The sequence below is a fragment of the Corella eumyota genome, chromosome 1, assembly GCF_963082875.1.
Source record: "Corella eumyota chromosome 1, kaCorEumy4.1, whole genome shotgun sequence".
Classification (NCBI taxonomy): domain Eukaryota; kingdom Metazoa; phylum Chordata; class Ascidiacea; order Phlebobranchia; family Corellidae; genus Corella; species Corella eumyota.
The window spans coordinates 3619653-3636675 of record NC_137490.1 but is presented as its reverse complement, the minus strand read 5'-3'; the positions used below and the strand labels follow the sequence as shown (position 1 = coordinate 3636675).

General features: G+C 27.4%; 3 protein-coding genes across 3 annotated transcripts; 2 read left to right on the top strand and 1 right to left on the bottom strand.

The window, feature by feature from the left end:
• Window positions 1-1527: 1527 nt before the first annotated feature.
• LOC145763485 (uncharacterized) lies at window positions 1528-4004 on the bottom strand. Its single transcript, XM_082574941.1, has 8 exons — window positions 3991-4004; window positions 3685-3790; window positions 3496-3590; window positions 3232-3369; window positions 2682-2899; window positions 2303-2474; window positions 1906-2025; window positions 1528-1794 (listed from the first exon to the last, which is right to left on the bottom strand). Exons 2-8 carry the CDS (start codon window positions 3767-3769, stop codon window positions 1780-1782), a joined length of 843 nt encoding a protein of 280 aa, XP_082431067.1. The 5' UTR covers window positions 3770-3790; window positions 3991-4004; the 3' UTR covers window positions 1528-1779.
• A 2437-nt stretch (window positions 4005-6441) lies between these two features.
• LOC145764091 (facilitated trehalose transporter Tret1-like) lies at window positions 6442-9511 on the top strand. The gene is made up of 9 exons (XM_082575674.1): window positions 6442-6681; window positions 6818-6980; window positions 7171-7377; window positions 7653-7800; window positions 7957-8129; window positions 8263-8413; window positions 8740-8991; window positions 9106-9296; window positions 9377-9511. The coding sequence occupies exons 1-9, from the start codon at window positions 6605-6607 to the stop codon at window positions 9509-9511; spliced, it is 1497 nt and encodes a 498-aa protein (XP_082431800.1). The 5' UTR covers window positions 6442-6604.
• Window positions 9512-10163: 652 nt separating this feature from the next.
• LOC145754335 (uncharacterized) lies at window positions 10164-16675 on the top strand. The gene is made up of 8 exons (XM_082570573.1): window positions 10164-10369; window positions 10718-10795; window positions 11224-11304; window positions 11652-11926; window positions 12462-12526; window positions 12965-13091; window positions 13626-13727; window positions 14475-16675. The coding sequence occupies exons 1-8, from the start codon at window positions 10270-10272 to the stop codon at window positions 14574-14576; spliced, it is 930 nt and encodes a 309-aa protein (XP_082426699.1). The 5' UTR covers window positions 10164-10269; the 3' UTR covers window positions 14577-16675.
• Window positions 16676-17023: the final 348 nt, after the last annotated feature.

The following is a 17023-nucleotide window of genomic DNA, read 5'->3' as shown; positions in this document are numbered from 1 at the left end:
ACGCGATGGAGAAACGCTGTCTTTTAAACTACAAGAATAAATCGATCGTTATCAATAAAAATATTGTTTAAAATATCACAATAGGTTAATTAAAAGTTCAATAAAACAGATTTTCAATTATTGCAACTTTGTCTATTCTTTAAACTTTTTTTTAGTTAATTATAAAAAATATTTTGTTACCTCCAAAAATTTGTTGACTTCAAAACCATTAAAGAAGAACATTTAAACAAAGGCGCTGTTGCTAGAATTGCAATAAACCATATTATTATGATAATACCCAAGGTCCTACTCTTTTTCTTTGTTATTCGTGACTCCAAAGGACTACACAAACCAAAATATCTGAACAATAACATGTTTTAAATATTTTATGTTTGTATTTTCCAAATTGAAAACGAGCAAGTTGAGCTACTGAAATAAAACATTTACTAAGTAAATTCTTATATTATTATCTCACCTTTCAATGGCCTGTGCAGAAATATTAAGGGAACAAACAGTTACTAGACATTTTTCTACTGAACTCCGTATGTTATCAGTTCTTAGGCTTGTTTTGCCATAAAACAGGTTTAAAGGATAAATCCAACCACAGCTTAGAAGTGCAATCAGCAAAGCAATGGAAATATTCTTGAAATAAAATTAAAATTACAACTTAAATATACACTGCATATAATTTATAAATAGCTTATATTATTAGTTTCATATGTTTACGTAATAACATCATAAAAGTAAAAACAATTACTGTATCTTTTTAATTTAATAAACAACTGTCCTTGTTAACTGTTTTTAAAAACTATATACATTTGTAGCAACAAATGAAACTTAGTTTAGCAAGCGCTCAAAGTGTTAAGCAAAAATAAAGTTTTGCTTTCTTTCAATATCCTTAAAGCAACAAAATATTAAACTTAAAAATTGAAAACTATATTATATGACAGAAAAGTTTAAACAGTTTTCTAATGGTTAAAATAAACTTATTATATTTACATAAGTGACTAAATTTAAAACTGATATTGCACGATAAACCATTAAATCTTTAATAATAATCAATTTTAGTATAGATAAAACAGAATATAGGTAAACGTGTAAAACATTCTTTTTAAATGTCAACTTACCATTTGGTAAAAATTAAATAAAGTTCTTAGATTTCTGTTCTTTCCCATGGTTATAACTGCAACTAAATTTAAAACTAATCCGAAGACAAAGAAATGGAAATATAAAATTAGATTCCACATTTTGTAATTTTATTTTTAAACACATTTTTAAACTATAAAAAAAATGTTTATAGAATTTAGTTTAACACTACACTAATTTAATTTTCTAATACTCTGACTATGTACTAAACTAACGTAAATCTAGTATTTTTTAAAATCATTTTAAATTCTTTACATTGTATTAAGCTAAAATTAATTTATTTTCTTCTAAAAACATTCATTTTGGGAAGTCGCATTTAAAATTAGCATAATATTCCCAAGTACTATCCATGAGAAATATTTCGATTTAATAATATCACACGGCCTTTGGTAAATACAAAAATCAATTTTAAAACTGATGTTTATTGACTGCTTCGAAGTTGAAAACGCAAAGGGAATAACGATGCATTTGACACACAAAAAACAATATCAAAATCGAATGCTAAGTACATAATACACCTTTTAAATTAATTAATTTAAAGCGACCTTTTAATTTTGAATTTTGTGAATTAAAATATACAACAAAACTTAATAAAATGAATGCAGAAAATAAAATTAACAAGAATAGTAATGTACAAATTTTGGAATTCGATTATCAGTATCCATCAATCTAAATACAAAATTAAAGAGCTGTTTTTTTTCGATTTTTAAATTAATTTTTCTACCCAATAATATTCAATTTAACACCATTGGTATACTCTTTATATATAATACTATATACCTTTGTTTGCAAGCAAATAAGTCTGATAGTGTTGTCAGGTTGTTTGCAACATAGTTTTAGTTTTGCAAGCACATCTTTCCATACAATTAGGTTCATTGCTTTTGGCCACTGGCCGTTTACCTAATATAAAAACAAAACAAGTCAAATAAAATATTAGTTTTTTTGTCATAATTCTCCTATTTTTACTTTTCTTATTCACAAAAATTGGAAAAAGTATTTAAAAAGAGAAAAGTTTCTGTTTTATTTGACATTCATTTATTATTCTTTATTGTTTCCTTTCAACCTTTATAGGGAATTATTAAAGGCCTTTTAAGATGTGAAAAAATCAAGATTAAAAAACCTATCTCGAAATGGAATTGTTAAAATAATCAGATTTGATTTAAAATAGTCTGCTTACCGAATCATTAAAAATGTTATAGAATTGAGTTCGTTTTTTGATTACTTTGCTGGAATTTTTTTGCGCAGAATAAACGTTACACAACTGTTTTACTTGACCTTCTTTCAGTTTCAACAACTGATTATGAAATCTGAAAGCTTTATCGATGGGTTTATTTTGAATTCGGTTTTTCCTATATGCATATATGATAAATACATCAATTAATGTGTTATTTAAACAACTTTAACTTGTCAGTTTATTTTTTGAACTTTGCATACTAAACACAGATTTTAGTTAATATTTAAAAAATTATTACTAACGTTGCAATTTTGCCTGATTATTAATACCCACTAATATATTATTTTTTTAATTATGTAAAATCAACAAAGAGATAACTTACATTTTTGCCAGTAGTTGTCTTCCATTTGATTTGCCTGGAGTTCTAATTTGTTTTGAATTCATGCGAACGTAAGTCGGGCCGGTTATAACGTCCTTTGCATATCTTTCAAAGCAAGTATAACGTTGTTGGGATAAAGAGTAACAGCAAGGGTGCGAACGGGATGTTGCTGAATCTCCGTGCAGTGCATTAAGACAGAATTTATTCAGGGTATCCTTTCTCTAATATTTAACAAAATGTTTTAAAATACCTTTTTTTGTATAAATCGTCATCCTCGATGATGAAAAAAAGGTCAACACGCGACTTTAACAAAAAATAACAACTGTTACCCCGACCCAGTCTCAAGTTGCCTTTGGCAGTTTGGGATACTATAGATTATAATTGCCCAAAAATTTTGCATCTGATTAAGTGCTGGCTCAGCAGGAGTCAATACCGTTTATAGCGACTTACTCAAGAGTGCTACAGCATGAGAACTGCTTGTAAAGACCACTTTAAATCTTGATTTTACGACCATAAAAATGTACTAATTTAATATTTAAACAACTTATCTTACATAGCCATTGACGCAAGCATAAAGTCCACGCATTGACGTATATATTAAACAGCAAGATCTTCGGGCTAAATGATATTGCCTGACTACTTCAAGCCTATCTTGAATCCATTTTGTTTTAATTGTAGCCGACGAAGCTACCTAGAATTAAATTGTTACCAAGTTTTTAAAAAAGTAAAGCTCATTAACTTAGTAAAATCAACTAAAAATATACAAATTTAATTTTTAATGTACAAAAATTTAAATTCTGTTTTTTTTTTTTGATACCTTTTTTGGTGCTTCACAAACCTCTCTTCTAGTTTTTCCTTGAGATAGAGGCAAGGGAAATGCCAGAGAGCTCTTTGTGATAATTTTTCTGTACCCTACAATATCAACAAGAGTATTTTATATAAAATATATATAATTAAGTACAATAAATTATTTGTACGAATAAGATGCTTTTGTATTTAAACGTACCTGCTGGGAGCTTTTTATCAACCTGTATTTGTGATAGACAATTTTGAATCAACACAACTGAAGTCACAAGTAACAAAGCGTTCATTCTTAATAGTAAGCTAAATACCTTTAAAATAAACCTTTTATATAACTTTACTATAAATAAGTAAATTTTAGATAAACTGTGCAAATTTTAAATCAAAAGATAGCTATTTAAATTTTACTATTTAGGCTACTGTTTACAAAATGCTTCATGTTGTTATTCAAATTAAAATTGCCAAACTTACAGGTACAATATAACTTTAAATACGTTTATGAAATATCTACCTGCAGCTTTTTCCTTTCGATTTACTTTGAATTGAATTGATTTCCGCCCTACATGCTATACTTACATTTAAGAATTTGTTATAAATAAACTTTTAAGGAAATAATTAAGGATGCTTGTAGCTGAAATGTTGGCATAATCGGCAGGGAATTGCACACAATTTGCCCTTGAAGCACTGAACATCTGTGATTTCAATTAAGGCGTTTTTTTGCTTTTGACGTTTTTGTAAAACAAGTAAAAACTCCATTTTGCCGTAGCAATGTACCACCAGATTCATTTCACAAAAAAATTATAAATCGGTTTGCTTTTATTGATATATTTCTGGTAATAAATAATTATATATTAGACACAAAACAGTTTATCTCAAAACAACGTTAATCATAAACAATATTGTCGCATAGTATGTGATACATTTTTGTTATTTATTTGCTACATGTACTGCGTTTGCATTACATGTCATCCTGTTTTGCAAAATGTAACGAAAACGCAATGCTAAAAATGGTATGTTTATAATAACATCGAACTATATTTGCTAATTTGCATTTCAAGTTATACAAAATAAAAGCTGTGTAGTTGCGTAAGGGCAAGGCTTAAGGTAGGTTTAACAGAAAAATACGGCTGTACAGAAAATTGATTACGATTTAACATATCGATTATTTAAAACAATTTGTAAACTTTAATGTATTTTAATGGATAGATATAGCCAAATTAAAGTTCTTCAGTTCATCACGACGATAAAAACATACAAGTAGCGTACATGTTACAGTTATGCACTTTAGTAAAGTGGTTCAAAGCTAAGCAAAATTTAATTTGTAGTCAAGTTGCATATACATTATAGTCAAACCAAAGTTATTTTGTAGTCAAGCCGTTAATATTTTGTAGTCAAGCCGCCAGTATTTTATAGTCAAGCCGCCAGTATTTTATAATCAAGCCGCCAGTATTTTATAGTCAAGCCGCCAGTATTTTATAGTCAAGCCGCCAGTATTTTATAGTCAAGCCGCCAGTATTTTATAGTCAAGCCGCCAGTATTTTATAGTCAAGCCGCCAGTATTTTATAGTAAAGCCACCAATATTTTATAGTCAAACCAAAGTTTATTTGTATCAACGCGTTTGTTTAATACGAACAGCATAATCTGTAATGAAAATCTAACTTGAAATCGTTGCAATTAAAGTTAAATTTTGCAACTTTTTTATTTTAATTAAAAACTAATAATGTTGGGGATTTTAGTTAAATAAAATCAAATGCTGCCTATTATGGAATATTTTTTTGTTTAAATAAATGCTTTAAATATTTATTTTACAATAAAAAAGCCTAAAGTTGTTATTAATTACACCGTAACTTTTTTTGTTGTTTTTTTTAACATGAACTAGATAGGTTTCAATCCTAAATCTTTTAATTTATAATTACTTCAAAAAAATGTTTTTTAAAATATAACCTATTTGACAACTATACAAAACTTTAATACAAAAAAGCAATTAGTTTAAATGCAGTTACTATTTTTTACTGTATTTATATCGTAAGTTAATACAAATTAATTAAAAGAACTTTGCAAAAACACGCTAAAAACAAATCATAATTTTTATAGCAATTTTAGAACATTAAAATTACCCAAAAATTATAGGATTTTGCCGATTAAAACAAACTATTCTCTTTAAAAAAAGTTAAACAAAACAAAGGCAACGTAAGACGTGTAGCAACTGGCAAAACTAAAGCTATGAATAGTAAAAGACATTTTTTAATCAATATTTTAATTAATCTAAATAATATATAAATTAACTTAAAGCAATGATTTTTAAAGGGTATTTAATTTACAACACTGTGGTACGATATTTATTAAAATTAGGTAACGTTTATCATATCCAGAATTTGGTCTGACCACGAATTTACTCTGGCGCGTCTTTAAAACAAGTTTGGTCTGACTACGAATTTACTCTGGCGCGTCTTAAAAAAAAGTTTGGTCTGACTATTATTTTCTCTGGCGTGTCTTTAAAAAAAGTTTGGTCTGACTTCGAATTTTCTCTGGCGTGTCTTTAAAACAAGTTTGGTTTGCGCCAGACGCCACTTCAAAATTATAACTGCTGTTGAGTAATGCCAAGTGTAAGATTTTTGTACGCCAAAAAATCAAAATAGCTTTGGTTTAAAAGATTGATTGGTAGAACTATGAACTAGTCGTGTGGTTTATGGTGTTTAGACAGATACATATCTTTTTGTTTCGTTGTTATGTGTAAACAGTTGTGATAATATTCAGCACAGCAATTCTATCAATTATAAATAACTTGTACTCTCCCTAAATGTGTAAGTGATACAGCCATTGCTGAATTTTGTAGACATTAGCCAGTCACTTTGCAGGCGCATAATACAGTTCTGTGAAATCTACTTAAAAATAAACAATATTAATAAAACTGTCAGTCATTATATAAAGGAAACTATATTAAGAAAGAGGTCAATATATCACAACATTGGTGTGATAAACAGTTTTAGATTTAGTAAGAAAATTGTTTTTTGTTATGTCACATATAATACTGTAAAAATAAAGAACAGCTGTTTTTAATACTGTTATTTTTTTGTAGCAATATTGTATTTCCTTTTATTTAACCGACTTGTTAATTTAGAAAATGACTAAAGATAACGATGATGTGGTATCATTTGTAGACAACAACAATAACAAAAAACATGAAAATCAAAACATTAGGTAATTTTAAAAACTAGTTTTTTCTTTTAAAGTTCCATTTGAACGCCGGCAAAAATGAGAACATAATTTGAAATCTAAATAAAAATGGCCTTAAAAAATGTCTTGTTTGAAATACTAATTATAAATTCTTGTTTAGATTTAGATCCTATATTAAAGTTACTGTCATTGTCTTTGTTGCCAATCTGCTAACGTTTAACCTTGGCTATGTTATTGGCTTCACATCGCCAGCGATTCGTGACCTAGAAAATGCAAGCAACGATTCATTAAGGTTGTCATCGAACGAAGCCACGTGGTTTGGGGTAAGACTTTTAAACAGTTACTTGCTGATTACAATTTTGTTTCTTTACATATTTTTACCAATCTTTTTCTTAGTTTAAATTTTTTTTAAGTCCTGTATTAAATAAACAACGTTACGTTGCCTCATAAAAGTGAAATTTAGTATTTAAAAATGTATAAGATTAATGTTGTTGGTACTTAATTTTCGTTTAGAGCATCCTGTATCTACCAGCAATAGTAGGAAGTTTAGTATGCGGTTCTATAATGGACGTTCTGGGACGTCACAAAACAATTTTGTTGACATCAGTCATGTTTGCTATTGGCTGGATTTTTATACAACTCGCTGAATCTGTTACATTACTTTTAGTTGGTCGAGGCGTAAGCGGATTTGCATACGGCATGTGCGGTGCTGTTATACCGGTATTTTTGATTTTCAAGTATTTTATCTTGTGTATTAAGATCTTGATGTTTAATATCTTTACATAGGTCAATTATAATATGTATTCTAAGTCTAAAACAGTACAATTTTAGTTTTAAATTAAATATTTCCAAACTTCTAATACTCTATTGGGTTACATACATATTACACTTGTCTTTAGACCTACTATAATGGTAAAACACTTTCACATTTTCACAAAAATTTACTCTAAAACTATATTATTATTTTTTTAAGAAACTTTCATTTTTGCAATTAGGTTTACGTAGGTGAAATATGTCCTACTAAAATAAGAGGATTTTTGGGTAGTTTTTTCAACCTCGTGATGGCGTTTGGAATCCTTTTCGGGTTTCTATGTGGAAACTCGTTGAAATGGGTTAGTCTAGCTCAAATTGGACTGTGCCAAGGTAAGTTGACATTTTTTGCATTAACATAAAAGTCTCGTAAATACACCAAAATATTTAAAATATTAAAAAGTTAAGAATTACATTCATTTATGAAAAATTAAGGTGGGCTGCTAGTTTTTGTTAATTACATTTAGTTAAATTGTTATATGATTTCAGCCTGTATAACGTTTCTTGTGTGCGTTCTGATACCCGAAAGTCCATATTGGTATGCTAAAAAGGGAAAATTAAAACAAGCGGAAAATGCACTGGCGAGGTTATCATATAAAAAATCTAAATCTAGAATTCAGCGAGAGCTTTTCGAAATGGAGTCAACATTAAACGAATCTTCGGTAAAAATTAATGTTTATTTTATTAAAAACCAGAAAGTAATATACTTAAAATTGAGCTAAATACTATTTGTAGGACTAATAAACGGCTTATGAATTTTTATTAAGATAAATCATTAAACAACTTAATATTTAGGAAAAAATTCAATTGAAAGATTTAATTCAACCCGAGTTTTACAAACCAACTTTGCTAGTAATCGGGTTAAATTTTCTGCAACATTTTTCTGGAAACAGTGCGATCATTTATTACATTCATTCAATTTTTGAAGTTGCAAAGTTTAAAAACGGTAAAAGTTAATAAAAAAAAACTTGCTTCACCATCATAAGGTCGTGGGTTCAATCCCCACTGCTGTTATGCTGGAGCTTAAGTAAGGCGCTATAAACGGTATAAACTTCTGCTAAGCCAGCACTTAAACAGCAGAATATTTACCAGGCAATTGTAATTTATATAATATTCCAAACTACCAAAGGCATCTCGAGACTGGGTCGAAGTAACTGATGTTACTCTATGTTTGGGTCTCGCATTCGACCTTTCCACATCGAGGATAAAGATATATACCAAAAAAAAGGAAGTAGAAGTATTATGAATTTAAATAAATATTATTAAATACAGATAGTACACCATCTATTATGGTTGGTTCATTTCAAGTTCTCGGCTTACTTATTGCTGCTTTTTTAATCGACAAAGTTGGTCGAAAAAAGCTTTTTGTGGCTTCGTGTACCGGTTGTTCCATTTGTTTAAGTGTATTAGGAGGATGTATGTACGCAATGTCAATTTTACAAGCTTCGAAATATGCAAATAACATTCCGATAAACGTAACTATTGTAAATGATGCTCTTCAATCATCAAGTAATAACACAACAGGTATGCGCTAAAAGTTAATTTAAACAAAATTGGAACACTTATTTTTATTTGTAATTTTGGTTTAACAAAGTTTAGGTTAATATATTGGATATTGAAATAGTTTTTTTATTTTAGTTTTTGGTTGGGTGGCGCTGGTAAGCACACTAGTTTTTATGATATTTTACGCTGTCGGCCTTGGACCAATTCCGTTCGTTATCATCGGAGAAATGATTCCTTTAAATGCACGTGGAATTACTGGAGGCTTAGCTATATCTGCAAATTGTTTGTCCGCATTTTTCATACTAAAAACTTTTCGATATTTTTGCGTAAGTATTTAGAAAAAAAATGTAAATTTTTTTTATTTTTCATACAACCTACTAAAATTAAATATGTTTTTTATGTATAGGATTTAGTAAGTATATATGGAGTTTTGTGGGCTTTATCAGGAATTAACATTATTGCTGCTCCTGTGATATGGCTTCTCTTACCCGAAACGAATGGAAAATCCTTAGTTGAAATTCAAAACTTGTATAAAAAATAATATTTTACAAAATTTTGTTTAAAATTATTAAAACCATGTTGGTACATTTTAAGTTCATAACAGTGTTAATAGTTGCATGTAAATTGCACTTATGTATTTTTATTCATATATTACCCAAACAATATTTTAATTGTTAATTCTATGGTTATGCCGTTTATCTACTGAATTACAATAAAGTTATTCTACTGAATATTTGTTTAAGTCTTTGGAAATCGAAAAAGATAAACTAATTTATTATCGAATTATTTTGTTTAACTTAAAATATTTTGTGAAATTTATTTTTATTTTGTTTAAATATATCTTCACAACTACAATATTTCATAAATTAAATTGTTAAATGCACCCGTACAAATACAAAATTATTGTTGTTTTGATTTCATGCAAATAATTTTTGATTTTTTAAGTTTGTAAAGCTATTTTTCTAAACTTTTTGCTTAAATTATTGAGGATAAACCGATTTTTCGGTCCATTAACTCTTGCCTTGTTATGTTTATTTATTCTTTGTCGAGTTATGAACAAAGTGGAAATCGAAACCGATGCTGTAAACGCCTACCTGTCAGATCGTTAATCTTTTAATGAAGTGATAAATTGTAAGGCTATTACGGTCTGACGTAGCCTAATTGAGCCATTCTGTTTATTTTTGCACAGAAATATCGCTACGTTTAGTTCATGTGTTCTAAAATATAGGAGATAGGTTTTTACAAAAAAATCGTTGGCGTTTGGTGGAAGTATTTGGAAATTTTTGACAGTTTTGTATAATGTCGTATTATAGCCGAAATATTCAACACAATAATGATGAAGAATGGAATAGAACGCCAAGACGTACACGAGGTTCCAGAACAAAAGATTTAAACCAAGGTTATTATTTAAAAGTTTTAAATAAAATAGTGTATAAATATTATATAACTTTTTACTAAAGCAGCAGGGCACATATTAAAACATATTTTAACAATATTGTAGTTAAGATTATGTGTTTAATGATCATAAAAATTTAAAAAATGTTAAAAAATTAAAAATAAGATAATATTTTAAATTTTAAAATGAATTTTTAAAATTAATCTTTTGTTAACACACTAAATTACTAAATTTCTATCACACATTGGTAATTACTTTAATAAGCAAACAGACCATGACAGAACTTCATAAGGTTAAAAAACTGGGCTAAAATAACTGCATTGTTTTTATAAAATCAAGTTTTTTGTTTAGACACGGAACACAATAACAATGTCAACAACAACAATAATCATTTAAGCGATTATTCAACTAAACAAAGATTACCTTCTGGTATGTATTTCAAACACTTGCATGTTTTTGTGTTTTTATATTTTAAAACTGCATATATATAAGTATGTATGTGTTTATGTTTGGTTTTCCTCTTTATATATTTATACTTTTGTGTTTATATATATATTGCTAATGATAACATTTTAAAAATAGCAAAGTTTTATTTAAAAAAGTGACTTCTTTTAATTTCTGGTGTATTTATTTTAATATTTAAAAAAAAAAATATCAATCTTAAAGCAGAGTTTAACCAACTTAACTGTTAAAATTTTTATACTAATAGCTAATGTAAAAGGTGTATATATATATTGTGTATATATATATTTAAAGTTGGTTCTTTTTTCGTTTTTTGGCTTTACAAATAGATTTCTTTAATTTGCAATAGCAATGATAATTTAAAAAAATATAATTTGCATGTTCTCACGTATTAGAAAGTAAAAGTCCGGTGCCTCGTAGAAAATCTGTTTTGGTGCAATCAATATCTGCTAATTTTGAACAAAGAATAAGTAAAGGTACACTGTGTATTTATTTTTAAATAACAATAACTTTGTTAATCGAGAATAAAAAAATTATAGACAATTTTTCGTTAATTCGAGCTTTTTTTTTAATTTGTGAAGTAATTTAAAATTGATATAGGTGTATATAGTTGACTGTTAGTAATTTATAAAATAATTTGTAAATCCAATACAAAATATATATTTTTTCTTGTTTATTTTACATTTGTACCCAAAAATAATTACATAGTTAGAAAAATTTGAATAGAAAACAAATCTAAAATTATTCTATTTCTACAATTACTTAATTTGCACTTTTTCAAATTCTCAAAACATTTTTTGTTTAAATTTTTATGCACCTATAGATAAAATATCTCAACCTTCACGAAGCAACAATACTCATTTAAACGGAGATCCAAAAATAACAACCACAACGACACACACCCCTGTAGTCCCAGTTATTTCTGTCGACGACACTCCCGACCCCAGCCCCACTTCTGCTCCTGCGCCCAAAAAAACGGGGCCTTCAGCACGAAGGGGTAAGTTGCAAAGGGAGAAACGACAGTTAAGGCAAAAACGAAGAAGTACTGGGGTTATTTCTTTAAAAGATGCAGAGGAAGGGGAAAAGGAATCAAAAGAGGTAAAATATTGGGTCTGGATTTATTTTAGTTTGCATTAATATTAGTATTTGTTTAAGGATACAAATATTGCATACTGGATTACTATTATTATTTGTAATTATCTGACATAAAATACCTAATAGGCCTATTTATTTTAAATATGATAGTAGTTTTTTATGTATTTGTTTAACCTAAGCATTTACTAACCATGTTAAATGTTGAGTTTTTTTTCTGTATTAAATATATATTTAAAAAAAAATGTTAAGTTGTAAAAAAAAACTGATCTAGTACTTAAGATAATATTTTGTTTGTGGTATAGGCTTTATCCATATTATATTAAACCACAAGAAAACTTGTTTCAAAAATGTGTTTACTTTGTTTGTGTACAACTTAGAAGCATATATTTGTTCAAAATTGATTTATAATTGTTTGTTTTTTAAATTTGAAAATGAAATTTTGTTTAGTCAAATATTTTTTATAAATTCATTTTTTGTGTTTTTAAACTTTATTACTAAACCTTTAGATTTAAAATGAAAATTGTGTTTTTATGTTAAGGAAAAAGATGAAACAACACAACAAAAAGAAACCGAAACTTCAAATGAAAATTCAAACGCGTTACAGTATGTTTAACCACCATTCTTACCTTTTAATTTTTTTTAGGATATTTGTGATGTTGTTAGTGAATTAACTTAGGGTAACATATATTACCCAAACCCAATCTTAAGTTAAGCATTGCAGGTTGTGATATATATAATTAATTATAATTGCCTAATATTTGAATAGCCTTTTGTCCTTAAGGCTGGCAAAACTTCTTACTGTTAACCAGGGTTGGTCGAGGGAATACATTGTAATAGCTTTGAGAATCAAACTCAGGACCTTTTATAATGAATAATTTTAACCCTGACATTATTTCAGTAATTTAATAATATTATAAATCATACTTTTATTGTTATTTTTTGCTAAACAAAAATTTGAAAGTTGTTTAAATTTATGTGAAATGCCTTTAACAAAATTTTAAAAAATAAAAAAAAAATAAAAAAAACATTTTTTTTTGTTAGGGTTCCTGCAACCCCCGTACCTATAGTACCCAAACAAACTGACATCAACACAAATGGGGTTCACATTTCATCAGCTCATATGAGTTCATCACGAAGACATGGGAAGAGAATAGACAAGAAAAAAGAGGTATTAAAGTAATTTTATATATTTCACATTAAAAATTTTGTAATTCAAAACTTAATTGCATCATATTATTTAGTATTTACTTATTAATAAATATATACACAATATAATAATTTTTTTAATGCTATTAATTGCTAAAAAAGTTTAAATATTATTTGCAATTGTTAAAAAATTTTTGGATTTTTTGAGTAGTTTTGTTAAGTTTTTTTAGTCCAATATATTTTGACAACTACAAAATTATAATAACATGCTAAGTGGTAGGCTATACAGGATAAGTGTTGTTAAACTCTTAACCTTTTGCAAGGCCAAATCGAGCCGTGAATCATTGTAGCATAGCATTCTGTAATGTATCTGTGTTTTAGGGTAAAGCCAAAACATTGTATAACCTATCATTTCAACAAAGGTTTCAAGTTTTATTTTTTAAATATTTTTGTTTTAAAAAAATTTAAAATATTCAAAATTACTAAATTATTTACTACTTGAAAATATCAATTTTTTTTGCAGTTGTTTTTTTTTATATTACTCAAATATTTTTAGGAGCCGCAAAACTTAAGTGAAACTGAGGAGCTTTGCTTGAAACTCGAGCAAGCTGAACTCACAATTTCTAAGCTTAGAAAAGAATTTCGAGTTATGAATGATGTGAGTAAAAAAATTTTTTTTGTTTTTTTATCTTTGTTTTTATTTCAGTATATTTTTGTTTTTATTGTTGTATTTTTATGAACAATAACTTTTTTTATTTATTTTATTACATAAAACTTATAATATTATATAATTTTTTAAATGATTTATTGCCTATTTGTGATTTTTATTACATTTTATCTCATAATTTTTAAATCATATTTTAAATAACTAACTGTTCATTTTGTAAGTCTATTAAAACGATTGAGATAATTAAATATGATATATTTCTATTGCCTTAAGGTGAATTTGGTTATTATCTTTTTTAAGACCTGCCTAAAATAGGTCAAGTAGGTTCAGTTTGGTACTACAGAGCAAATATTATTTGAACCAAAAGATTTTAGATAATTTCTCGATTTATTTTTAAATTTACGTGTAGCGTGCAACAAAAAATATCGCCATGGAAAGAAAAAACAGTTCCGCTAGATGGCGCTCGGGAGCAACACTTTTCTAATAACTAAAAATATTGCAATTTTGTCCGGTAATGTGGCGAACCAGTCATTGCGTCGGAATACGAGCCGAAAGGTTTCGGGTTCGAGCCGCACCAACGTCACACTATTCGCCCTTGAGCCCGGCGTTTACGGATAGCTCAAAACACGTCATAACAGCACACCCTTTCCCAATAAAAAATATAAAACCTATCGCCTTAAGAGGATATAGAAAAAAAAATATTGCAATTTTGCCAAAAAAATTTTTAAATTTTTGCAGGAGTTAAGATGCTTGGAAGAAGAAAATCACCAACTGAAAGAAGACAACAAAATGTTGGAGGATGAAAATAAAACAATGTTAAGACTTATTCGAAGGCCTTAACAAAGAAAAAAGTAAAGAAAAAGGGTTTTTACAACTTTTTTATTTCTACATCTGACAAACTAAGTTGATATTAGGTAAATGCCAAAAAAATATTAACTTTTACTATTTTTTCAAATTTGAAATCATATCATGTAAAAACTGAGGGCCTTACTACATCTTAAATTTTTTTAAATCTCTTACATTTTAGCCACTTTGTTTTAAAATTATTCAGCCATATTCTTGCATATATCAGTATTTTAATATTATTTTGTCAATCTATAGCTGGGCTAGAGTTAAAATTACACCTAGTTTAGGTAAAAATCTCGCTTTAAAAGTATTAGTAGGAAAAATGATTTCATAATGTAGTATTTTTATGTAATTAAAAATAGTTTTTTAAAAAGGTGATAGTAAAAAATAGTTATTTATATGTATTGCGGCTAGTTTAAGCAATTTTGAATTGTATTATTGGCTGTGTATCATAAGCACAACGACCATGTCATTTAGAAGAAATAATTTAAAGTTTTTAATTTTGTGCTAACTTTTTTAAAGTTGTAATTCTGTTATGCCTAGTTTCCAAGTATTTTTTTTAATTTTTTACTCCTTTTTTTAAGAACAAGCCAATCGTATGTTCCATTCCTTTGATATTTTAAAGTTGTCGTTTTTTAACATTTTAAAAAAGGGTATTCGCCAACTAAATTATTATTTCGGTATATTAAAGTATTTTATTGGTTCTTAAATTTTATAAGGTATCGGTTAATTTTAAGATTTAATGGACATTGTATATTTTTTATCGTTGTTGTATTATTTTTTCAACATTTTTTTGTAAAAATATTCACAGTTATATTTAATATCAAATCTTTCTATCATGTCTCGCATTGTGATGTCATAATTCCCGCCCCGTCGCCTTGAATTTTAAAATGAACAAATAATTACGCTACCAATTATTTTACGGTGCTTTTGATATACAACTGTTAAAAACGCATTTTATTTTTATTTTTTAAATTCCAATTTCTATTGTTTACATTCCTAGTTCGCTTTTTAATACGATTTTCTCTTTAAATCCTTTCCCGAGGGTCATTAGTGCGCTAACGTCACATTAATTTACGCTAATCAACGAAAATTTGACGCACGCTTTTGCGACAGCTTTATTCACCAATCGAAATTTAAAAAAAAATTGATTTTTTGTCGTTTCTGTTTTCACAGCGGAAATTTTTAAGTGATATATTGGATATTTGATTATTATTATTTCCTTTTGATTTTTTGACCACATGTTATTAAATAATAATTGTATACGGCGTTATATATAATTAAAACTGGCGTTAATATTTGCCGTAATTTAAATCACATTGCTTTATCCGATTTGGGAATTTCTTTTTTAATGAAACGCAAATATTTTTTGACGGTTTTACGACACGCAATATTTAATAAATTTAAAATCTAATTTAAATATAAAACCGCCATCTTTTTTATGATTTATTGTAATTTTGTTTTAAACAAGTTACCTAAACTAAAAAAAAAATTACTTTTTTGTATAAGAAAAAAATAATTGTAAATATTTCATAAACAGACTGTTAAAGTTTTTATGTAATGTCTACCCTGTTTAAACGATACAAATTTAGAGTACACATACATTTGCACTGTTTTTATATAATGTCCAATACTTAAAGAATTTATCTATAACGGCAATTTGGTATTTTTAATGCACTACTCTGTAAACTGTTATGCAACTTTTTTCCAATTACAAGACTGGTACGATAGTATATTGGAAGTGTTTAGGGCCAAATGTTATTTTGTTATTCTAAAGGGCAATATAAATTTGTATATTTGTTTTTTTTTGGCCAATTTTTTTTCGTATTTTAAATAGTCGCTTACAGCTGTGTTCTAAAACCGTCTGTAGAATTGTATTGTGATTTTTTCTTGGAAATGTTTTTTTTTTTAATTTTTTTAAGAAATGTTATTTTTTTTTGGATTTACAGAAATATTTACTTTCTAACTTTCTATAAATATTGTTAACAACCGTGAAAATATGATGTTTATTTTTTCGCTTCACTGTCCCTTTGCTGCCTATCTAATTTGCTGCATTTTTGTGACAGGTTCTTTTTGTATACTAATAAAATTATGACACGTAAAATAGTGTGAATTATTTAGCCTTTAATTAGTTGCGGACTGAAAAATACACAAGCCTGTCTGCAAGTCGGTATATAAAAAGCTAAGCATAAAGATGTAAAATTTATATATGTAATCTATTAAGCTAACTGTATAAGCGCGTCCATTTTTAAAATTTGTGATTTTATTTACATAGTGCGTGTAAAAATAGTGTGTACATGACTGACAACTAAAAAAAATGTGTTACTGAGTTTTTGTTTATTTCTATTTTGTTGTATAACAGTGTTCGAACTCATGTATATTAAATAATTTAAATTAGTAAACAGTTTGATTTTTTCGGCTTGAATAAACAAAGCGTTTGG

Excerpts from the sequence above, each read along its gene's own strand:
- LOC145763485 (XM_082574941.1), bottom strand. The coding sequence starts at position 3,769 with ATGAACGCTTTGTTACTTGTGACTTCAGTTGTGTTGATTCAAAATTGT. Across the intron at positions 2,475-2,681 it reads AGACAACTACTGGCAAAAAT|GAAAAACCGAATTCAAAATA; the intron begins GTAAGTTATCTC and ends ATATGCATATAG. Across the intron at positions 2,026-2,302 it reads ATAACATTTTTAATGATTCG|GTAAACGGCCAGTGGCCAAA; the intron begins GTAAGCAGACTA and ends TTTTTATATTAG.
- LOC145764091 (XM_082575674.1), top strand. The coding sequence starts at position 6,605 with ATGACTAAAGATAACGATGATGTGGTATCATTTGTAGACAACAACAAT. Across the intron at positions 7,801-7,956 it reads TCAAATTGGACTGTGCCAAG|CCTGTATAACGTTTCTTGTG; the intron begins GTAAGTTGACAT and ends ATATGATTTCAG. Across the intron at positions 9,297-9,376 it reads AAACTTTTCGATATTTTTGC|GATTTAGTAAGTATATATGG; the intron begins GTAAGTATTTAG and ends TTTTATGTATAG.
- LOC145754335 (XM_082570573.1), top strand. The coding sequence starts at position 10,270 with ATGTCGTATTATAGCCGAAATATTCAACACAATAATGATGAAGAATGG. Across the intron at positions 11,927-12,461 it reads GGGAAAAGGAATCAAAAGAG|GAAAAAGATGAAACAACACA; the intron begins GTAAAATATTGG and ends TTTTATGTTAAG. Across the intron at positions 13,728-14,474 it reads AATTTCGAGTTATGAATGAT|GAGTTAAGATGCTTGGAAGA; the intron begins GTGAGTAAAAAA and ends AAATTTTTGCAG.